The sequence below is a fragment of the Bactrocera dorsalis genome, chromosome 1 (assembly GCF_023373825.1).
Source record: "Bactrocera dorsalis isolate Fly_Bdor chromosome 1, ASM2337382v1, whole genome shotgun sequence".
NCBI classification, from domain to species: domain Eukaryota; kingdom Metazoa; phylum Arthropoda; class Insecta; order Diptera; family Tephritidae; genus Bactrocera; species Bactrocera dorsalis.
The window spans coordinates 101,468,742-101,487,184 of NC_064303.1; the positions used below are offsets into that span (position 1 = coordinate 101,468,742).

Consider the following 18,443-nt stretch of genomic DNA (forward strand, 5'->3'; position numbering starts at 1 on the left):
TAAGCAGCCATTAATATTCGCTGATGCTCTATACAATATTATTGACGCAGAATGACGGACTACTGAATATTGAACACAGCCATCAACGGCAATTAAATTTGATGAATGAAGCTACATTTTTCGCTGCAAAAAACGCTATGCTTCATTCAAAAAATATATATATACATACCTGTATATGTATATGAGTACATACATACAATATGAATGTATTTTCAACGTAAAAGCATGAACCAACACAGAAGTTAGAACCGCAGACAGCTGGCGTTATTGTTAGAGTAATTTTATTCGACATGACCTATTTACTTAGATATTATACTCGTATATAGTTAACATGTATGTATGTTTATATGCAATTACATACAAATACTGCGTGAGCGTTTATGCTATTTATAAATATTACTTTTAACTATGTACGAGTATTTACCGTTGCGTAAGTAAAGGGTGATTTTTTAAGAGCTTGATAACTTTTTTAAAAAAAAAAACGCATAAAATTTGCAAAATCTCATCGGTTCTTTATTTGAAACGTTAGATTGGTTCATGACATTTACTTTTTGAAGATAATTTCATTTAAATGTTGACCGCGGCTGCGTCTTAGGTGGTCCATTCGGAAAGTCCAATTTTGGGCAACTTTTTCGAGCATTTCGGCCGGAATAGCCCGAATTTCTTCGGAAATGTTGTCTTCCAAAGCTGGAATAGTTGCTGGCTTATTTCTGTAGACTTTAGACTTGACGTAGCCCCACAAAAAATAGTCTAAAGGCGTTAAATCGCATGATCTTGGTGGCCAACTTACGGGTCCATTTCTTGAGATGAATTGTTGTCCGAAGTTTTCCCTCAAAATGGCCATAGAATCGCGAGCTGTGTGGCATGTAGCGCCATCTTGTTGAAACCACATGTCAACCAAGTTCAGTTCTTCCATTTTTGGCAACAAAAAGTTTGTTAGCATCGAACGATAGCGATCGCCATTCACCGTAACGTTGCGTCCAACAGCATCTTTGAAAAAATACGGTCCAATGATTCCACCAGCGTACAAACCACACCAAACAGTGCATTTTTCGGGATGCATGGGCAGTTCTTGAACGGCTTCTGGTTGCTCTTCACCCCAAATGCGGCAATTTTGCTTATTTACGTAGCCATTCAACCAGAAATGAGCCTCATCGCTGAACAAAATTTGTCCGAAAAAAAAAAAACCGAACACTGATTTTGGTAATAAAATTCAATGATTTGCAAGCGTTGCTCGTTAGTAAGTCTATTCATGATGAAATGTCAAAGCATACTGAGCATCTTTCTCTTTGACACCATGTCTGAAATCCCACGTGATCTGTCAAATACTAATGCATGAAAATCCTAACCTCAAAAAAATCACCCGTTAGTTTGCTGGCAGTTTTGCTGTATGAGAAAATACTCAATACTCGTAAATAAGTACGTATTGTAAAAAAGTAAGTGAGGAGTCGAAAGTGCTTAACAACGTAGAAATAAACAAATATTGAAGTTACATAATTATATAAGTATATATGTGAGTATGCTTATGCATATAACCTGCTGTGTACCGAACTAGACAAAAAAATCTACTTACAGCTGGAAATATCTGCACGAAATGAAATTAATTTGAGAAAACTAGTTTATAATTAGAATTTTCTGATTGAAAATTAACTGGTTCAAAAAGGACTAGTTTACACCTAAAATTTTCTGATTGAACATTAACTAGTTCGAAAAAAACTGGTTCACAACTAGATTTTTTGATGGAAATGAACTAGTTCGAAAAAGACTAGTTGACAAGCAGAATGTTCTATTGAAAATGAACTAGTTCCAAAAAAAAACATTGTTTACAATTAAAATTTTTTGATTGAAAAGTAACTAGTTCGAAAAAGAACTAGTTCACAATGGGAATTTTTTGAGTGAAATGAACAGCTAGTTCACAACAGAACAACTAGAACTAGTTCGAAAAAAACTAGTACACAACTACTCTGAATATGACTAGACTTCCGCGAATTACATATATGTTAAATAGACGTATTAATAAATTGGTCTTTTTGACTTCAACGATTTAATAGAATTTAAGGTAAAACAAGTAAAAAAGGGCTAAGATATTTTACATTTTGAACGATATATACGGTCAACCGGAAGTTTAAAATTTTTATATAATTCTTATAAATTTTCATGTAAAATAATATGAGGGTAAGGTATACTTTGACCCGCTTGTAACGGTTTTAGCATTATGATAAATAATTGCTAGAATTAGAGTTCTTAAACTCTCACCTTTCCAACACTATATGGGATGACACAATGTGATTGGTAGCACTGGAGATATACAACTTCAACGACGTCTATTGACAAAACACGAAAAGACTTCTTCGACTACCAAATATAATGCCAATAGACTCGGTATAAAGTCAACTGAAAGTTGGAAAATATTTATATTAGGACTATGCTGGCTAAGGGAAGTATGGACCCTCTTCTCCCCGTTTTTGGCACAAGGGCATGTTGTCAACATACAAATGTTCTCTCCGATTTTCCATACTACACCGTACATTTTGACCGTTATATTTGGTAAAAATCAGTTTTTATCAATTTTTTATAATAGGTCTCTATATACGTAGGGTATATTTTGGCCTGATTTTAACTAGTTTTGGTATTATGACAAATAATAGCCAGAAATAGAGCTTCTCTGAATTTTTTAAGGAACCTTGCAGATTGACTAATATATGTACTAAATATTCGTCGGGTGGCCGAGTTGAAATTGCGGTTCATACTACTTCTCGTGTAGTGTGTAACTAGTTCACTTACTTGCTGGCTAGATACATGCAAACAACCACCAACACATGTTCACCTGCTCGCTGCAGTATTTTATAGCTACGAAATTGCTAGGTGTAGACATAAATGGCTTATAATTACAGTTCACCGCCGCCACTAGTGGACTAACAAATTTGGTTTTTAGGAAAACCAACTGTACACACTATACAAGTACATATGTAAATGCAAACCGCAAACAAATTTTAAAGTCCATTAAAATACTCTACACGTACTTATTGAATGACTACTTAATATCGCTGCTACACAGCCATAAAATGTGGTAAAACTGCGATTTGCTTGCCTTATGGACTTGTACATAACAAAGAAATTATTTTCCTATTAATTGTAAATATATTAAGTACATACACCTGGTATGTGCCACCAAATCAACTAAAAATTTGTTTTTGTTATTTGATTTGTTCATTTAACCGCAAAAAAATCAGGCAATTTTATATTTTTTCAATGGAAAATAAAAAACACGCACACACACGTACAAACACACGCAGAGACAGCAGCCTTGCCCATTTGTAGGCGCCTCACTTTGGCAGGTGCCACCTCCACACCGGTGAATCAAGTGAAACAATGCGAGTCAGCTAATCTGCTCAGAGGAAATTAAGTGTGCACACATATATACATACACATGTACAGATATGTGTGCACATTTGTGTGTTTAAGGCTGATTGGCGTCGGAAATGTCGGTGGCTTTATGAAAAATCACTTGTAGACCACACGCTTCAGTGCGCTTGATTTACAGTGCAAGCAAAACATACACACACATCTAATGTTATATACATATATACATATGTACGTATATAGGATACATACGTAGTAGTACATTTGTATGAATTTTTATTTAAATTTGCGCCAAAAAAAAATATTTATGGGAAAATATACACCTAGAACAATAAAATTTTAAATTCATCGTTTGGAGCGCGTACTTAACATCGGTCACCTATCCTCACCTACAACAAAAATAGAACCGTTTGGATTCTGAGTTAATTCTAATGATATTTGCCTTTGAAATTCTTAACAATGAGAAGCGGTATTTAAAAGTTCATTTTTCCGTTTCCTTATTGCTAGTTAAATAATCATAAATTTAGGGAATATACATATGTGAATATACATTAGGGTGGAACAAAAAAAAATTTATAACGAAACTTTTCGAAGCTTTTAGGTTTAGTTAGGGTAGAACAAAGAAAAAATAAAATCGACACTTTTCGAGGCTTTTAGCTGAAGTTAGGCACATAGGCTGATTTTTCGTGAGGCTACGTATAATGCTCTTGGACAACTTGTGCGTTGTGATTCAAAATCCTGAGTACGGATCAAAGAGCTTGTAGAATAAGAAATTTGTTACAAAACGCCAAGCGCCAGCCATAAATTTATTGAGTCGCCTAAGAGGAGTACATCTCCAGCCAATTTGCTGGGCTTGTAGAAAGTATATTAGTATATGCTTCAACCTAAGTCTGTCGAAAGCTGGAGAATAAAGATGAAAGTGTATGGATATTTCCACCTCATCTTCCTTCTTGAAACTTTGATAAGTTGCATCCTCCAATATCTTTATTATCTCGAGTGAGTGTCAACGCGACAGTGTCTAGTTAGGACACCTACCATTGCGGCCATGTGAACCTTGGTTAGTTATAATGACTTATATGAACCTTGGTAATGGCGAGTAGTAGTTCCATGAACATTGTACGTATCAGTCTTTGCCAAAACACTGACGGAATCCCTAAAGTGCTGGTTCCATGAATCTTTTAGTTCTACTCTTGGCCAGAACATTTTCGAGCTGCTGCTTTCATTTGTTAAAGGGCAAGTGATGAGTTCTTGGTAGCATATAAATTTCTACCTTTCATGCTATGCTATTAAAAATCGAGTCTTTCTGAGACAGTTCCTAAAAACTTTGATTAACATTAACAACTTTTAATAAAAGAATTCTTATTGAATGCGTTGTTTCCTCCAATAGCGTGTTTCTGTTAGCATATGTTATAAAAGCTGTTATTCAATTGGGTTGAGCGTCTGCAGTGCTGTTGCATTCAGTTCGACTGAGCGCCTGCAGTGCTGTTACATTCACTTTGACTGAGCGCCGTTAATAAGGTGTGTAGAGTGCATGCGCTGCAGATATTTTGCATAAATGAAACTTTGTGGATCATCCTTAATAAGTTCTAGCTTTTATTCTTAAAAAAAAAGTACGAATTTTTTTTTGAATAATTAATGAATTGAAAGTTCCAAAAATACGTTTTATATTTGTTTATGGTTTCTTGGGGGTTTTCTCAAGAATAACAGTTGATTTAATTATTATAAGGTCGAAATACCCTCAAAAATATTGTTCTTCCCAGTAATATCTGACTTTTAAGCCGATAAAAATAATCAAAATTTTGTTGACAGCTACAGTTAATTTTAAGTTTGCTTTAAAAAATTTGAAAAAAAAAATCGAATTTCACTTCCAATGAATAGAGATTTTAATTAAGATACAAACATTTTCGAGGTCTTAACATAAATACATAAAAATTCATCCAAAATCGTGGCAAATAGTTGACATTTGACTATGTGATTTATCGCGTGTGGCCAGCCTTCCGAAATTGATTTATTGCACATATTTCAATCGCAATGTCAATTACGTAATGGTCGATTAGCATAATATCCTTGGTTCGCATCAGCAATTAAAAATAAATAATTCAAATAAGTATATATATAGATATGTACATATATATACATACATAGATAACAGTCCATGTAAATGATATACATACATATGCCTATATATGCTCATAAGTGTTTTAAAATTAGCCTTACGAATTACTGCCTTAAATTAGTCATAGGTAAGTTAAGCGCTTGCCTTAAAACATGTCCGGTTCGTATGCTATAGGTGTATGTGTGTGGGTGTTTGTGTTGAAAATTTATCAGATTAATTTATCAGCAGCACGTACACCATTTTCTTGTTGACATTTTTTAGCTTCGAATTATTTGCAGTTTATTTGCGAATTTCATTCACGAATTAATGCGGTTGCGCATGTGGCATTGTGCAATAATGTATGTGCATACATACATATATTTTTCTATCCATATGCATATACATACATATGCATGTGCGTAGATAATATAATTTTTAATATCGAGCGCAAACACTTTAATACTCAAGCACTGTAGAAATAAGAAATAAGGTTGGCGAAAATATTCGCAATAAACATGTGATTTCATTACAAAAGAAAAAAAAACCAACAAACGAGTTATCTGCGGCTGCACCGAAGCTAAAATACCCTTCATAGTTGATTTATTTTAGCTTAGATGGTATAAAATTACCATTATTTTGCTTTTGATCGTTCGGTTTGTATGACAGCTATATGCTATAGTAGTCCGATCTGAAGAATATGTTTGGAGATTAAAGAATTGCCTTGGAAAATGACCTGCGAAATTTCGTGAAGATATCTCATCACATTAGAAAGTTTTCCATACAAAAATTTGAATCCGATCGCCCAGTTTGTATGGCAGCTATATGCTATAGTAGTCCAATCTGAAGAATATATTTGGAAATTGAAGCGCTGCTTTGGGCAAGAGTCTATATCAAAATTTGTTAAGATATCTTGCCAAACAAACCCGGTTTTTAATACAAGGACTTGATTTTGAACGGTCACTTTGTATGACAGCTATATGCTGCAGTGATCCGGTTTGAACAAATTCTTCGGAGATTGATTCTTTGCTTTGGGCAATAACACATGCCAAATTTCCTGAACATATCTTGACAAATAAAAAAGTTTTCTATATAAAGACTTGATTTTGATCGGTCAGTTTGCATGGCAGCTATATGTTATAGTGTTCAGATATTGGCGATTCAAATAAAAGAGCAGTTTTTTGCGGAAAAAAGTAGGTGTGCAAAATTTTAGAACGATATCTCGGAAACTGAGAGGCTAGTTTGCGTGTATACAGACGAACAGGTTATACTATGGAGTATTCAGCTACCCTGAACACGCTAATCATTTATATAAATATTTTGTGGGGTTTCTGACGTTTTCTTCTGATTTTTAGCAGCTTCGTAGCATATTTAATATACCGTGTTTAGGGTATAAAATATAAATAAAAATTAAATAAGAAACTCGCTGTCTGTATTTATTCAATTTGTCATATTTTTGGCAAGCGGTTTGTGCGCTTTTGTGTTTTTTATTTGTTTATATTTTTTTCTTTATTAAGCTTTTAAATATTTTTTGTTTATTTTTTTTTTTAATTTTTAAAATTTTTTTCTTTTAAATTTAAAATTTTTTTTTTTAATTTTTAAATTTTTTTTTTAAATTTTTAAATTTCTTTTTTTAAAAGTTTTTTTTTGTTTACTTATCTTTTTTATTATTATTTTTATTTATTATTTTTTTTTTTGTTGACACAGCCGTGGTGTTGCCTATCTTGTCACGCAGAAGGTGGTGAAATTTACTGTTATCTGTAAACATCGCTGCTTATACAAGTTTAAAAAGCACTTACACAGGTAGTGTTTGAAAAATTTTAAGATAAACAAAAAATAAAAATAAAAAAGAGAAAAAAAAATTAAAAAAAATCTTAATTGCATGCCACTTGAGCTATTTATATTTGTTTTATTAATTGCGGCATTCACTCAAAATTTAGCTGCTTTTGAGAAATTGTAGTTTATTGTAATATTATTTTAGGCTAATTGCTACAAATGTTTTACACATGTATGTATGTACGTTTGTAAAAAAAAATATTTTTTGCTGCCATTATTAGGCGACTAAATTCGCTATTAGTTGGAGTACTGGCCAGCACGATTTTGATATTGAGCCGAATCATCGTAAATTATACCGCAATAATGTCAAAGCACACTTTTATAATTTTTGGGGCACTCAGCTAAATGTTAAATGTACATATATTTGCATATTCGAAGCACTTTCATGTTTGTTAAACCACTGTTCGTCACAAATTATGCGCACAACCTTGAACTAAATTCTATTTTAATATTAATTTCTAAAGCAATTTGCACACAGCAATCACTCACAATACAAATATTATCGTACATACCGTTTTAAATACATACTTGTGTACATATATATACGCATACATACATACGTGTGCGATGGAATGAGTACACTTTCGTACTTATCGAAGAAAAAGTGCGTCACTGAACCACATACTCGTATAATTTGCATATACTGTATAAATAATGTTTTTTTCTGCTCTGAAATTTCTTTAAAATGAATCTCAACATCCGTTCCCATAAATAAAAAAACTAAACATTTATGTCTATACATACATACATATGTATGTAGGTATTTTTTTTTAATGAGCGATATGTGTGCATTATAGTTGGATGCTACGTTGGGGGCCAGAATCAGTGAATGGAGCCATACGATATATATGTATACTATACGTACATCTATAATACATATATAATATAATCTATATTTCTTAACTAATTCCATAGAGGTTGTTTCGATTGAATAGGCTCTGAAACTGCTTGATGGATTTTGAAATTTTTTTCACCGTTGGGACTCTCTCATTGGCTTCTGCGGCTACGCCTCAGACGGTCTATCTGTTGAGTCCAATTTTCGATGACTCGTTCGAGCATTTCAACTGTTAACTGACGGGTGATGTTTTGCTCCAAGGCCTTAATCAAAGCGGCATTGTCCACATAGACTTTAGACTTTACATATCCCCACAGGAAAAAGCCTAACGGTGTGATATCACACGATCTTGTTGGAATTATCTGCTCACTGAAGTGTTCTCTCAATAAATCTATTGATTGATGTGATGTGTAGGAGGTGGCGCCATCTTGTTGAAACCAAATGCCATCGAAATCACAAGCTTAAATTTCAAGCATCAAATAGTCGATTATCATGTCACGATAACAGTCGCGATTGATGGCGACATTTTTGAGAAAATATGGACCGATGATTCCACCGACCCACAAAACCACACCAAAACGTTGTTTTTTCTGGATGAAATGGCAGTTCTTGAATCTCTTCAGATTACACTTCGCCCGAAATGCTGAAATTTTGCTTGTTTACATATGTACTCATTAAGCCAGAAATGGGTCTCATAGCTGAACAAAATGTGGCTCAAAAACGTCGGGTCTTCTTGGAACTTATCAAGAGCCCATAAAGCGAAGCGATGTCGCTTGGGAAGATTCCCCGCGGCTTCAGTTATTGCACAAGCTGTATTTTGTACGCTTTCAATTTAAGATCCCGACGTAAAATGCGCCAAGTCGTTCCATACGTCAGTCCGAGTTGCTGCAAGCTTAGCTAGACTACAACATAATATACGATGTAGACTTCATTGGTCCATAGGAGGGTAATCAATGGCCTAAAATAGGGTGCAGCGTAGCTTACTTGCCCAGTTGAATTGAATGTAATTAATATTAAAAGTTCGATATTCGCATCTCATCGTTTATATAAGAGATTCTTTTCTCACAAGTGGGATGGTAAATGGAGATATCTGCTAACACTAGGGTTGCCAAATATCGAAATTTAAAGCTCTTGGTTTTATAGTAGACCCCATTTTTCTGCTTTTTAATCTTATATATTGCTTCTTTGCTTATTGAAGCATTCTACTTATAGGTTAGGATGGGTTTATCGAAATTTGTCTCACGAAGTGGTCTCCAAAGACCTAAAAAGTTCTATGGACTTTCCTTTTTCAGACCTTTTCTAGGTCACTGCATTATATTAACAATGTATATCGAAATTTATACCAAAAGTGGTCTCTTCAGGTCTAAAAAATAAAGCTTTCCTGTTTCAGACATTTAATAGATTACTGCATTATTTCAAGCACGTGTAAAAAATGATTTCCTGCCTCAGACCTTTTATAGGTCACTCCATTATTTTAAGCATGAATGTCGAAATTTGTCTCACAAAGTAGTCTTCTGAGGTCCAAAAAATTATACTTTCTTATACGAGTATATTGCTTCTTTGTTTATTGAACATTATTATATATTATAGGTTGGGATCGGCTTCTATCGGTCACTGGTTACGATTTCAGAATCCATATACTATATTTATAAATTTTATTAAAAAAATATTTATAAATTTTATTAAAAAAAAGCAATTCCAAAAATATTTTAAATTCATATCTGTGAAATTGTATACAAAATTTTTTTTGAAAATACATACATATATTAGCTCTCAAAATAATAGTGATAAGGCTTGTTTAAGTAATTGCATAGTATTTATGTGCATATAACAGCACTTGCTCAATATTTCAAAACTTTTTTCAACACTTGCTGTGGTTACTAAGGCTAATTATACCAAAAGAAAGAAAGCAAATCAGCGAAAATATAATTTCAGTAACGGGAAACGGGATAAAATGAAATTTGCTGAGGCGATATGTTTTTCTAGTATGGTTGGCGAGTTGCCAAATTTTTATTGCTTCCTTTATTGTAGGTATTTTAATTACAAAGTTTTTTTTTTGTTCTGTCTGTCTCATTAACTAGCTAGTCTCGAGCTGTCAATAGACCATGGCTAGTTGGCGACAAAATGCGCATAGTCGCTCTTGTCACATTAATTTATATCTATAATGTGCTCTTTGCAAATCATTTTTTCTTGCCTCGATTTGCTAATTACTTATTTTTGCAAGTATAATTAAAAATATTACCTCATTCTGCTGGATAAACAATTTTATCAGTGAATTTTAAAAACTGCCAAATTCTCGCATTCGCATTTTTATAATTTCGCGTTGATTTCTGCACTTTATTTCGCAACACGTTGGGATTATAAATTCCACAGATAAGATATCATAAGTACGTATAGTAAATGTTATCAGAATGCTATGTGACTAAATAAAGAAAAATGAAGGTTAACTAATAACAATGCATCAAAATGTCTAAACATAGTAATTTTTAGGTGGACTTTCTACTTGTTATCAGCAAATTACTGTAAACCTTTTGAGGTGAACTTTTTACATAAAAATATTTATATATAAACATTAAAAATTAAAATCATTTGTTTCGGTTGTGAGAGCGACACCTTCAGAGCTGCCTAGGTATACGAGTACTAAAGCTTCTTATCAGTATTTGATAGAGAGTTCGTAATTATTTCCATTCATATTTATTGTTATGTGTTTGCATACTCAAGCGTGCCGATTGTTATCACTAAGCGCATACTATTCAATTTATAAGCACTTAATAGTTTAATATCAAGATACGATCGAACAGTTAAATGATAAGAAAGCGCAAAAAAAGTAAAAATATGTAATACAAAGCCTGAAATGAAATCATTAACGTTTTATGGAAGCACGATAGTATATAAATCAGGGTGATAGTTCTTGAAAGCAAAAAAGTCATAATAGAATGAAACAAAATGAAATATAAAATAAAAAACAAGATGTAAGAAAGAGCTAAGTTCAGGTGCAACCGAAGATTTTATACTCTTGCCTTGAGGTGTAAAACATCTGCCAGAAGATCGAAATCCAACCAATTTTTTGTATATATACACTATATATAATTCATACTATTCGGCATAATGTTTGTTAGGAAAACGAAAACATTGTATGCATATAGTATATGGGAGTTGGGATAGTACCGATCCGGTTTTATCTATTTACTATTGTCATGTCACATACTTTAGTAGAATGTTCCCTGGGTTTCATTAAGTACCTCTCATACAATCACCAATCATATGGAGTAAAGTCAGACGGATGTTCGGAAATCCTGATTTTAGTTATATACGGGCTAGATCATTTCATTGAAATAACTCAAGTATTGGCCGATACATGCAGTATAAAGTCACCAGGAACCAGGAACTTTTATATTAGGTATATGGAGTCTAAGGGAATTATTGACCAGATTCAGCCCATTTTTGATACAAGATATAATATTGCAAAGAAAGGATTCTTTCTGAATTTCAATTGCATATCCCATACATTGACCGATATTTCCGCAAAAAAGTCAACTAAAGATACTGGAGTGCACATATTCGACACCTAGTGGCTTGAACAGCTTTTGTTGGATTTGGACAATTTTTGGTCATAAGGGGGCTTGCTTTAAAATAATTACTTGTAGCACTTTATTATAATTAATTCTCGATTTTTATACTGGAAATGGAAATGGAATTTAAAACGGTGTTATATGGGAAGTAGGCGAGGTTGTAGTGCGATTTCAACCATTTTCGCACTGTGACAACGGAATAGGAGAGGAATATACTATATTTTGACTTAATATCGGGAAAAGGACTATTTTTCACTCGAAAATTCTAACGTAAAAATGTATCTTTTTTTTAAGGCTGTACGCTTTTTTTAGTTGATAACTGGAAAGTTTTCTCAGAAAATGCATAAAAAGACCTCACTATATGATCTTACTTTTCCAAAGGGTTTCAACCTACTACGAATTTTTTCACTTTTTACCATTTTCAAAGGCTTTCTTCCCTAATAAAGATTCAAATTGATAAAAATTGGTTAAATTTATTAAATTCATTCCCTGTTTGCAATGTCTATAGTATTACTCTGGCTGATTTGTAGTTTCCTTATAGTTTTCTCTAATAGTATCTCTAGTATGACGTCATACATATGGTGCCCTCAAAATTTTAGGATTTTAGGTAAAATTATTATTCTCTATTATATTATCTTTTAAAATTGGATTTAGAATCCACAGGATTTTTTGTTATTTTATCATCACATATCAGAAATGAAAAAATATTATCAAAGTACTCGCTTTCAGTCAACTTGTACAATAACTATCACACCATTTGCCATCCCAATTGGTCGAAGAGGATTTCATATAGAGTAACTTTTAATATTATTTATATCCGATTCCGCATACGACCGCTTCTTAGGGAGCCAACTGCGCGAATAAGCCTCTCTGAACTTTATTTTGTGACATTGATTCCTCTTCTGCGGCCCAATGACGCCCATATCGCATATTATGTTGCGGCTTATCCGAGCGGGTCACCGCTCACTATGCGACTTTTTTCTAATACTTCCATTTTTAAATTCGTGATATCTTGCGAATGGAATGTCCGAATCGAATAATTCCAAAAATTTTATCAAAGTATTGAATCAGTCTTAAATATAAATTGATAAGGAGGTCTGAAAATATCTCATTGTATAGATTTTTTTTAATTAATTCAACAAACAAACGACTATTCCAAACGATAACTTATCAGGAAAGCAATACTAGTTGCAAAATAAAAACAAAAAGAGGGAAAAAACTATCATAAATATATGATTTATTTGAAATATACTTAGCGTTTGATTAGTTAGTCAATAAAAATAAAATATACACACTTTATATAAATATGTAAATAATGGCATTTGAATAACTTGTTCCACAACTCATACAATATTTTTCGCATTTTTATTACAGAGGAGCAAGAACGTGTGCAGAAGAAGACATTTACTAATTGGATTAATTCGTACCTCTCGAAGGTAAGACAATATGAAAGTTCAAAGGCATTGTTTTTTTTAAGAAAAAAAAGGAGAAAATTGCATTTATATATAATATGTATGTATGTATGTGTGTTGGACTATATAATTAATTGTAGCATGTGTAATGTGTATGTAATTTGAGCAACTTTATTTGCTTTTAATTATGCGCTTTGTGTATTTGTATTGTACATTGCCATTACCTTGAATTAGTTGTTGGAGATGCAATACCGAGATATTAAATTACACACGCATGCAAATAGAAATAAAAACTTTTATAACTAGTTTTAAGTAGGCAACAATGTTAGCTTTATACCTTAGATTTCATTGTTGTTAATTTGCTTGGGATGCTTGAGCAAAATGCTGCAGCAAACCTGCAACGATTCATCATTCAATATTTTTCAGTGGCTATGATTGTTTTTCAAAATTTCACTTCTTTATGGCGAATCAATGACACCGCTCGTCAATTATATTGTTTGGCCATGAAAACTGTCATTGAGATTGACTGGTCACAGGATAAGTCAAAACAATATTTTTCTTCGCAAATAAAAGAATATTTGAGTAATTGAGTTGACAATTATGATTTTTTTTAATTTATATATATACATATATATTAGGGGAGTTCTTAAGATCGGTTATAGGGCTGGTTGTCATGCAAACATAGACCTACTGCGGGTTCTAATAAGTAGAGATCAGCAGATTTCTTAAACTTCAACCGGTAGTTCTGTAGTCCAAGGAACATAAGAGTATAAGTGTCTATTGTACTGTTATAGTTGAGGCAGTTAAGCGGTCTGGGTACAGATTTTTCTTGAGAATCTTTAAAAATTAAGTTAAAATTTTATTTTTATATGCCTTAGAGTATTACCAAAGATATCATAGGTTCCGAATGAAAATTATATTTTTCTTAGACTCTATAAAAAAAACTCCTTAAAAGTGGGAGTAGTGACAAGACATTCTGAAAGGGCACATCACAGGGGTTCTTTCTCCACTGTTATGAAGCATGGTGGTTAACGACGTACTTAAAGAAGCCGAGGAACGATGCTGTCGGGCCTACACTGACGACGTTTGTTTTTAAATTAAAATTTCAGAGCGTCTATGAGTTAACTGAAGAGTACCTTGACTTGGTATCTACCTGGGCGCATAGAAGCGGCTTAGCTGTCAACCCAAGTAAAACTGAAAGGGTTTTATTTACTAGTAAGTATAAGCTGCCAGATGTGCCTCTTCCCTCATTCAGAGACTTACGTCTATAACCAATGGTTAAGGTGAAATACCTAGGGTTTATCATAGATAGAAAACTTCCATAGATCCCAAATATTGAGGAGAGAGTATGGAAAGCATCGATTACCTTACATATATTGCTGTAAAGGAGCTTTAGGTGGTGAAAAGGTAGGGACTCTTACTCTGGCTCTTCGAAAATGTAATCAAGCCAACAATGTTCTAGTCTGGTGGAGGGCGCTCGAAGAGGCTACACTTACTGAAAAGCTTGAACGTGTTCAAAGAGTGGCTCTTATCGGCATTTTCGTTGCACTACGGACTATACTAACAATAGCACCTTAAAAAGCACAAAGTGATGTGAGGGATCTCACTGGAGAAAAGGTGCAGTGAACTTTTTCACGGAGAGGTCACAGGACGACTGTAGTGTTTTTCAGGCAGAAATGGATTCAATTTAGGATGCAGTAGACATACTTCTACGATGTTCAGTCGCTTTGAGAGAGGTGGGTATTCACTCGGATAGGAGAGCGGCAATACTTGCGCTGAAATGGGAGCGAGTGGGATCTCCATAGGCGTATTGCTTTCTAGAACTGGACCAGTACCAGTGCAATCGCGAGGTCCTTCTGGTCTAGAATGCACGAGATCTACTGAATTACTTGTCCTGAGCAAATTCCATTTTGTCAAAATTTTATGACTTCTTAATGGGCACTGTCCAATAGACAATTAGGTGTTAAGGCCACAAATTTTAATGGATGCTAGTTGTCAAAGTTGTATGAGGGAATGTGAGGCGGAAACATGCAGGCACTTGTCTACTATTGTCCAGCTTTTGAAAGGCTGAGGTTGAAAAATCTAGTTTTCTTGGCAGTCCGGTTCAAATTTGATCAGAATGGGGATGAATTGGAGTCTCCTAATTGTTATTTAAATGAAAGTTTAAATTAATGATTGGTTTCATTTTTTAAGAACCACCTTAATGTTTATTCACAAAATTATATCCGAAGATGACGCTTTCAGTACAAAATTCCCAGCCAAATTTTCACATTTCGAATGTGCTCATAAAAATTTAAAAAATCATTAAAATGTACCTTTATACAGCAATAAAAACAATTTCGAAAACATTAAGAAGATCGTTAGTACACGCTCCACTAGATTTGTATATTATTTTTGAAAATTCTTAACCACAAAAAATGCATTAGACATACATAAATGAAGCACATTAATAGTCAACATGACTCATTGCAATCCTCATCCCACTTTTAGAAAGAGAAAATTCTATGGAAAATTGTCTGACAGTAACGGTGACTAAGTTCCAACAAATATTACTTGCGGACCCAAAACCCCCAAAAAAATGTAAAAGTAAAAACAAATTGAGCAAAATGCAATTACATTTTCAGAACTAATGAAAAATTTCGTTTGGTACAGAAATAGAATAAATATGTGCAAATAAATACTGAGCAAATGGACGGCCATGTGGAAGACATTGTGCCAGCAGTGGAGCTTTCGAAGCAGGCGTCGGACACGCGAAAAAAGGCAGAGTGAAAATTTTTGAAAGTGCAATGTACTCACACACAAATTCACCTACATACACATATGCAGTTAACATACACACATACTAAATAAATACACATACAATAAATGTGTGAAGATCTAAGATGACTAAAGCAAGTTTTGTAATGACCGATGCGGCCAGCGTTTATTCTAGAGAATGACTATTAGTGGCTCATGTAAATATTTGCACACACACATGCAAACATTTGGTCATATACACATATATATATGTGTGTGTTTTTACCTTGTGCTCTGGTCTGCATTGGACCCGTTGGAATTTCTCTACTTTCCTTTGTTGCAAGGCTGCTGCTGCTTCTTCCGCTGCCACATATTTTTGTCTACCAAATATATTTAGTGGGCATTGTCTGAAAATACTTACAATGCAGCTGGCGGTTTTGCGTACTTTTCGAGGTGAAAAATAGCAATAAGGAAATGAACAAAGAATAAACAAAGACTTAAGTAAACAAGTGCGAAAAGTTCGGAGTTTCGCAAATACAAATTCAAGCTTTTTGTTTTTGGTACACAGACTACACGCACTTAGTCTAAAATATAGCACATACTAAGTGCGAAAAGATTACTTCTGGTATCTTACATGTATAAGTATATACAAATGTATGTGTGCACATATGTATGCATCTATATATCCATGACTAAGCGCGTACTCATATAGCTTTCTTTCAAACACTGGTGTTCAGTGACGTAAGAGCTCAGAATTTTCTTTAGTAAAAGTAGTAGTGTATATTATTCTTATGTTTTTAATCATATCTAAATGAGAGAAATACATCTGTTGGCCGAAAACATTCTCCACGTCATTTTCTTCTTTTATGATACCACAATTATGGGTTGGTCTGGGCTGAGAACGCAAAACTTCGCCAGTTGCCTCTATGTTTGGGCTGTTTCCTGTAGTAACTTCGAGGAATGGTGCCGATTTTCCAGTCCTTTTCCGTATAGAAATCCGTTCCGGGTACTTAGACCCGACTGTCTTGGGGATGGACTTCTATTTTTAGCTAGTTCTTATAGGCGTTGCCGTTGGAAGCGTGGGCGCCGTTTCTTTCGTTGTCCAAGCATGGTCGAAGGAGCTTTTTGCTGGAACATCATCTTCAATGCGAATGACTTGGTCGAACCAGAACATTTGTTGGCTATTCAAACGCTTAACTACATCCACGTCGTCTTAGAGTTCATACTTGTCCATAGTTCCATCTTCTTCCATCCATCTTCTTCGATATTCATAGATCAAGTGAATTGCTCCGAAGACTTTGCGGAGAACAGTTCATACGAAAGCTCTATGTGCTTTCTCAACTCGCTTCGTCATTATCCATGCTTCTGCGTATAAAAAGACGGGAATGATGAGACATTTATAGAGCATAATTTTTGTTCGTCGAGAAAGGAATCTGCTACTCAATTGTCTACCGGTCCCAAAGTTACACCTGTTGGCAAGAGTTACTCTGGCTTTGTTTGTTGGTGGAATTCATGTTAGTTTCGAGATGAAAAAAATTCTTCACTTTTTCAAAATTACGAGTATAGCTGCCAATGGCGACGACGTAAGTAGTTTCCAAGATGCGAGAGATCTTTGTGTGTGGTCGCTAAGTACATTGTCTCGCCTTCGTTTATCATAAGACGAAACTTTTTCACTTCTTTTCCTAGGCTGTCAAAGGCTGCGCTGATGGCTATGTCAGGTATATTAGCGATGCCTTTCACTTTTTTTAGTATTATATTGATGAAGATCTTTCCTAAAACCTCGTCTAGTATCGAACGGCTCGAAGAGGTTTTTCCCGTTTTTTACACATCTGATGGTTATGCTCCACATCATTCTACATCTTTATATATATAAATCTTCTGACCGTGTGTTTGCATTTGAACTGCTCCTGAACGGATGGACCGATTTTGATGAAATTTTGTGTGTATGTTCAAGGAGATTCCGCAATGGTTTAGATTTACAATTTAGTCCACTGGAAATGTTTTTTAAATTATTTTTTCATTTTTAATCAATTGTTAATTTTTAAATGTTTGACCGATAGATTGCGCCACCATCGCGGTATCCAATATTCAAACCTTAAACTGGCGTAAACGTGTATTAAACAAAACGATGCCAAAGTAAAAGGCGACATCTGTGGATCAAGTTTTTATATTGTGGACCGAGTTGTTCGTTCTTAAGTAATAAATTGGGTGATTCAATACATCTATGGGTAGCTATAACATTTTTTTCATACCTGCTAACTATTGGAGGGGGTATTTTGACAGGCAATTTAAAATTGCAAAAGGTCTGCCATAAAAAAATAGCGGCATAACTGAAGTGTTGATAAAAAATTTGAGATATACAGAAATCTTTTCGAAGCATTGCACAGAGCAATATTTAAACGGGAACGATGAATACATATATGCGTATAATTTCAAATTGATCCTTCCTGAAAAATAATAAAATTGCTAAATATTGGGAATAGTAGAATAGAACTGTAACCAAATACACAGTGCAATGAATTAAAATTGGCTCATTTATCATTCGATGAATAACATACCACGGGCATCCCAAAAGACTGATGCCATAACCTTGCCAG

At 34.0% G+C, this 18,443-nt stretch overlaps 1 protein-coding gene across 9 annotated transcripts in view; it reads left to right on the plus strand.

Moving 5' to 3' along the window:
- LOC105231134 (muscle-specific protein 300 kDa) overlaps positions 1 to 18,443 on the plus strand; it is a 190,506-nt gene that overhangs the window by 19,569 nt on the left and 152,494 nt on the right. For all 9 annotated transcript variants that reach the window (XM_049459658.1, XM_049459647.1, XM_049459657.1 and 6 more), the window contains exon 2: positions 13,073 to 13,134. In XM_049459658.1, coding sequence (XP_049315615.1) covers positions 13,073 to 13,134 — 62 coding nt within the window. The remainder of the gene's footprint in view (positions 1 to 13,072; positions 13,135 to 18,443) is intronic.